Source organism: Sitophilus oryzae, unplaced genomic scaffold (genome assembly GCF_002938485.1).
Source record: "Sitophilus oryzae breed Bouriz unplaced genomic scaffold, Soryzae_2.0 scaffold_1962_pilon_pilon, whole genome shotgun sequence".
Lineage (NCBI taxonomy): Eukaryota > Metazoa > Arthropoda > Insecta > Coleoptera > Curculionidae > Sitophilus > Sitophilus oryzae.
The window spans coordinates 88,196-94,862 of NW_022146682.1; the positions used below are offsets into that span (position 1 = coordinate 88,196).

Sequence of the window (6,667 nt, forward strand, 5' to 3'; positions counted from 1 at the left end):
CCGGCTTGGCTTCACAGAATGCAGTTTGGAGTCAATATGGTTCTTAGCGATTATAAAAAAGTGAGGTTAGCCAAAAAAGAGTGGCCGAAAAGACGTGCCTCCAGATATAGCATATTTATCTATCTTTTTTAATGATTTCCTGTTTTAAAATTTTTTGAAGCTTCTTTCAAATGTAAAACTTTGCTACAACAGTGCCATCTTAATTGTTCCCTCTTTGATGACCACTTTTCAATACACGAAGAAAATTCTCCTTACCTCTACCTTCCATATTACTAAGGTAGCCTACCAAAATGTAAAAAAATAAGTTTTTTAAGTTAACTAGTGATTAGGTAAATTTGTGTAAGAATAGAGACTCACTGAGAAGTCAGTGTCTTCTAAAACCAGTAACCTTTTTATGTAAATCAATGATTTTTATATTACCTGACTAACAAAAAGCCAATTACCAAATCGTTCCCATTATTTCAACTTAGATATTAAACACTCTTTACAATATCTGGTATAAAAAGTTATCCTTGAAACGTTTAATTATAATCAGGTAACATCATAAAACAACGAAAATTCTTTGTTCAAGACACACGTTTGAATGATTTTAAAAATCATGACAATCGGTCGCCATGGGAGAAATCCAACTAGCCATTCGAGGAGTTTAAATATTCGTAACTATAGAATATACTTAAGTACAACACAGCTCGCAACGGTAATGGGAATGGTCTGGTCCCTTCGAGACACACCCAACAAAAAATTTATTAACAAAAATAATAACTCCTATGGCACAGAAAATAAATTAACATCAATCGTTACACCAGTCGTCTAATTTCCTGGAATTAGAATATTTCGATTCTCCAACGATTCGCGTAGCATGTGGAACAATTGCAACTGTTGCTCGGGTTTCAGATAATGAACTTGAGAGAGTAACTTCTGTGGACTGTCTGTCTGAATAAAGCTGCTGATGTAAACGTTAACGAACGTAGCCATCAGGAACTGACAGTCGAAGCGGTCCATGATACCTCCGTGGCCTGGAATGACGTCTCCAAAATCCTAACGGAGAAAAGACTGTAGTAGTAAAATGAACTGACTACTAAAGTAAATTGAACTCCCATCTCAATATGAAACCATGTTGTAACATATTGTATAAAAATAAATACTTAGTCTTAAAATGTTTAAATAAAATACAAATAATACAGTGTTAAGAAAATACTCCATATCAAAATTTTTATTCGAAATATTCCCTCAATATTTTTTTTAAAATTGACATAGTAATAATTTGACACGTTAAAGCTTCATTCAGAACCTCGCAATTAGTAGAATAAATTAGTGGTTTCAATTAGCGTAGAAGTTTGATCCTCTAATTTCAATGTAAACATTCAGAACGTCGAAATTAGTGGTAGAAATTTTCAATTAGTAGAAAAAGTTAACAAACTTTTAACTTTATAAAAATTTATTGCTTTATAAGCTAAATATTAGGCTTTCTCTATGAATACAACTGACTGAAAGATGTTTTTATTATTAGGATTTATTATTAATTAATAAAATATCCTAGCAACAAAATTAAAATTATTTTAATTGTGTTTGTTTAGACACTAGATCATATATACTTACGTGGATAAATCAACGCCATAAGTTTAGCATTAAAAAATATGTCTCCAACATCACGACATGCCATTTTCAAACCTTCTTTATTGCACTTATGTTCAACAGATTTATCTTTCTCGAGGACCTTACTTTGCACATGCGCATTAAAAGTTGGCACGTATTTCCAAAATAATCACAATTTTATACAGTTTAGAAAAGGGTTTAGAAAGTACAAATTATACATAGTTATGGAAACCAACTTTTCATTGTCATCATATTGTCATAATCATAATTTTATTTCCATTGTGTAACGACGCTTGTTTTTGCGTTTTTTTAATTTAAAAATTGTATTAATTACACTTTTTTACCGCATTTATATAGCCAAGGATGCAAGTGTGTTCAGTGAGAAGTTAATTTTAAGTTTGTGCAATTATATTTCTATTTTTTCCGTTGGACTTTCTAAATACTCGTAAAAATGACTAGAAAGTGTTTAATGTGTCAAAGTTCTAATATAAAGGTCCCCGAATTATCTTTTCATCGGCAAGTAAAGTATTTAGTTGTTCTTTTATTTATATTAAGCCACATGCATATTTTCTGGTTAGATTTCCTAAGAATATTGATATTCGTACGGAGTGGCTAAATGTATTTTTTATATAATTTAATTTTTGTGACAGTAAACATTCAATTTATTGTTCAAATATAAGCATTTTACAAATTAAATTTTTAAAATTAATGTTCAAATTTGGCGCGCGAACGATAAGTCCTCGACAAGGATAGATAAAGTAAAAGCACCGCGTGGGCAACAAAAAAGAAGATAAATGGAAGTCTGGTAGTCTGATATGTTTGCGACAGTTTCCATAGTGATTTACTTATACGTTAGACGTAAGTATATATATGATCTAGGGTTTAGACATTGTGAATGATAATAAACCAAAAAGTCTAAAGTGTAATTGAAACCACTAATTTATTCCACTAATTGCGAGGTTCTGAATGAAGTTTAAAAGAGAAAATATAATAAGATAATTCATTTCTCCAACTAAGATATAATTTAAGGAACCTAACCTTATAAATTAATAAACATATTTTTGAATCAATTTCAAATTATCGAAGATTATATTTAAAAAAAAACATACCTTAATTTTGAACGCTCTCTTAAATCCAGAAGCAAAGAAACCTCCAAATGGCCCAATCACGCTACTGAACAGTGAAAGAGACAAGGAATGAAGCATAAAAGGGTATAGATAGATGACATCTCCTAAACCAAACTGAAAAAAGTCAAACAAATGTTTATAATCGAATTACTACACGTTTAAAAAAGAAAAGCAAAATATACAGGGTGGCCCGAATTGTATTCGGGAAATTTTGTCAGCATATTCTGCACAAAAAATAAGTCAAAAAGTTTGTTTGCATGTCCTAAAATGCTTCCTTTCAGAGATACGCCGTGTAGAAGTTTCATTTTTATTGCGATTTTTTCCAAATAATTTCTGGGATAACGCCGATATTTGGATGAAAATTAGCGTCTGTGAGTGTTTCTTGATATAAGACATTCGATTTCGGTATCAGTACCGAACTCCTATTTGTAGGGGGCCAAAATACACCCAGACACCAATTTTCATCAAAATATCCTAATATCGATATTTTGATGATCCAAATATCGGCGTTATCCCAGAAATTATTTGGAAAAAGCCGAAATTAAAATGAAACTTCTACATCCTGTATCTACGAAACGACTCCATTTTAGGATAAAATTGATATGAACTGTTTTGCTTATTTTTATCTGCAGAATATGCTGCCAACGTTTCTCGAATACAATTCGGACCACCATGTATAGTCAATTAAAAAAAACAAAAAAAAATAAAAAAATTAAATAACACTAAATAATACTTACAATTTTCAACCAGTTCAACCAAATAGGTAAAGTATAACTTTGTAAGCGGAAGAGGGAGCTAGGTTCGCACTCCATTGTCATTCTGCCCAGAGTTTCGCTGTATTCGATTGGGCAAACAAAATATGGATATTGGCACATAATGTAAGATATCTGCAATAGATAAATAAAACATATACGATAAAACATAATATATTAGTGTCCTTGAAACATAAAAAATTGTCGAACCTTATTTTACTACTAAGTCATAAAATGTATATTCAAATTTAACCGTCGAAAATAAACATAATTAGACAACATGTTTTGTGTACGCAAATAGTCATTCCATTAATAATTATTTTAATTAATCAAATTACTTTAGTCAAAACAGTTTATATAACGCTCTACAACCTAACCTATTATTATTATAGATACACTGCTATTCACCCCTCTATATTATAATACAATAATTGGGATATAATTGTACCTTTATTATCATACGTTGCAGTTTACTTTCGACTATTCATTTCATATTAACAAATACATACTACGTAACATAAACACAACTTTTATCAATATTAATTAAATAATATATTATTTAATTAATATTGATAAAAGAAAAACCAACCAAAATTTAAATTTAAATTATAAAATTGTTTTGTTAATTCGTGTATTAAAAACTAATTGGAATGCAAGCAATTTCCTTCTTTAAAAATATAAAAATGTTTAACAAAAATTAAAATAATTTTAAAATCCTCCAGCCCTTTTACCTCTATACTATCGACATATTAAATAGTGATCAAAACATATTACCACTTTTTAAGGACATGTTAATCTAAAAAAAATAATATCTAAACTATAATGGATACACATAAGGTACTACAAAATCGGTTAAATTTTATATTAAAAAAAAACATATTTTTATGTTTGTAGTTAGTACCTACAATAAATTAATAATACAAGTAAGGCAATATAAGGAAATCGGCAATCGGTTTAATACAAGAAAATTTATAATAACATTAAAAATAGGTACTTAAATGGAATTTTGGTTGTCTTGACGGTAATTATTTTGATTTTAGTCATTTTGCCGACTTAACTCGCAGATCATGTTTTAAATAAAAAAATACAGACCTAAGTCATAAAAACGACTTAATTTACATTATATTGATTTAAATCTTTAAGAAAATAACTTAAAGCAAACGATTTAACTCAAACACAAGACTACGATTTAAGTCAAGTTTTAAATTTTATGTTGAAGTTGACTTAAGATTTAAATCATTTTGATTTTAGAAATTACTTGGGACTTACGCTTTAAGTCTTTTTGAAACTGACTTGTTACAGCTCTGTGGATAATAAAGAAATACAGATAGATATTAGATATGTACAGATATGTATTAGATATGGTGCGTCTAAAACATGGCTCACCCCTATAGCTTTTTTTATTTTTTCAGATAAAAAAAACGAGATTTGGTACGTTAGTATATGACATAAATTGGGATTGATTGACGTATTCAACTGTTTTCGGTCACTTTCTGTTTCACAAGAAATTACTACAACTTTTAGATTTTAAAAGGCACCCTCGACATTTTTTTTTATTTTATTCGATAGAAAAAGGCACTCTGAAGATAATTACATATGATATATGTATGTCAACGTTTGACTTCTCTTTTAAAAATCGTATTTTAAATTTCAATCTAGAGTGTCATGGCTGTGTTAAAAACAATAAGTTTTAATCAAGGAGCCTTGGAAAAATAGATTTCATCGCCTAATGTTTTTCATATCTTATCCTGGCCGGCTAAAAGATGCCCAAATCGTATTTTTAATCATATCTCAATGTTATCAAATGAAACGAGGGTGGCTCATGAGCATATTTTTTGTCATTATTTTCAAAATACCATTTCCGGTGAACAGGAAGTGACCGAAAAGAATTGAATAAGTCAGTTCTAATTTATGTCATATACTACATATCTCGTTTTTTTTATCTAAAAAATTAAAAAAATTAATGAGGTGAGCCACTTTTGAGATGCACCCCCTATGTATTATAATACAGTTATTGTTTTACTTACTCCTAGTCCAAAAAACACGGTAGAGAATCCGCCTCAATAAATCCTTCCCAGGTTTTCTTCGGCGACAACTTGATCAATGGCGTCTTTCCAAAGAAGAAACCGAATACGTACGCCATAATATCGTTACATATGATCATCGATACGGGTACTATGAACCAAATCAAACCTTCGAAAATGTTCTTGATAATGAGATACGACTGAGTGACGACGATCAAAAGAGCTACGTGTGTCCAGGCGAATAAGGAAAACTGTTTCATGTAATATTTCTTGACTAGGGACAATACAAACCATACAAAGCCGACGCAGTACAGGTTGAATGATATGAAGCGATGGTAAGCTACCAAAAAACGTAGACCTTCCTGAAATAGAAAAAAAACATATGAAATAAATATTACATAAATATTAATAACTTTAATAGAATAAATATGTTCTATAATAAGATCGAAACCATGAATATGTATAAAAGATAAATTAACCATATACAGGGTCGCTAATATGTATGAGAACGGTCGATTATTACGTAAAATATACGAGGTACCGCAAAAAGTTAAATATAAAAGTTATAGAGTTTTTAAATGTCTATTGACGCGTAATAAATTTAAGTATACAGGATCGGTCATTAATTCGTGGCACATCAAAGTTTAATTTTTGAAATGAAATCCCCTGTATATTGTTGCATATTTCATTTCTTCCTTCAATTCTAAGCAAAAATCGAGATACACATGATGTACCTCAAAGCAACGGTTTCCGAGTTATTAGGGAGTTTTTAGGCCTTCTAAACATATTCCGTTATATCTTATACGTTATACAGAGCATGCGCGTTTATACTTATATAACCGAAAACGTTAATAAAGGATAACATACTACGCTAATTACGGACAAATATCGGTAACGCTAATAACGTGAAAGTTTGTACACTGTTGTCGGATCTATTGCAGTCATTTAATAGTGAATAAAATAAATGTAAGGCAATGTAGTTTTATAAATACTAACTTTTTAACGCTATCCACCCCACCAAATAACCAACTTAACCAACGCAACTAACCTCGACACTAGTAAAAAAATATAAAAAACAAATATAAATTAGTAAAAACCAACCAACCACACCAAATAACCAACTAACCAATGGATTAACACCCTCCAAATAACCACGCTAATCAACCCG

At 30.1% G+C, this 6,667-nt stretch overlaps 1 protein-coding gene across 1 annotated transcript; it reads right to left on the bottom strand.

Moving 5' to 3' along the window:
* Positions 1-312: 312 nt before the first annotated feature.
* LOC115883588 (phosphatidate cytidylyltransferase, photoreceptor-specific-like) lies at positions 313-5,531 on the bottom strand. The gene is made up of 4 exons (XM_030901944.1): positions 5,503-5,531; positions 3,461-3,610; positions 2,706-2,837; positions 313-1,038 (listed from the first exon to the last, which is right to left on the bottom strand). Exons 2-4 carry the CDS (start codon positions 3,596-3,598, stop codon positions 811-813), a joined length of 498 nt encoding a protein of 165 aa, XP_030757804.1. The 5' UTR covers positions 3,599-3,610; positions 5,503-5,531; the 3' UTR covers positions 313-810.
* Positions 5,532-6,667: the final 1,136 nt, after the last annotated feature.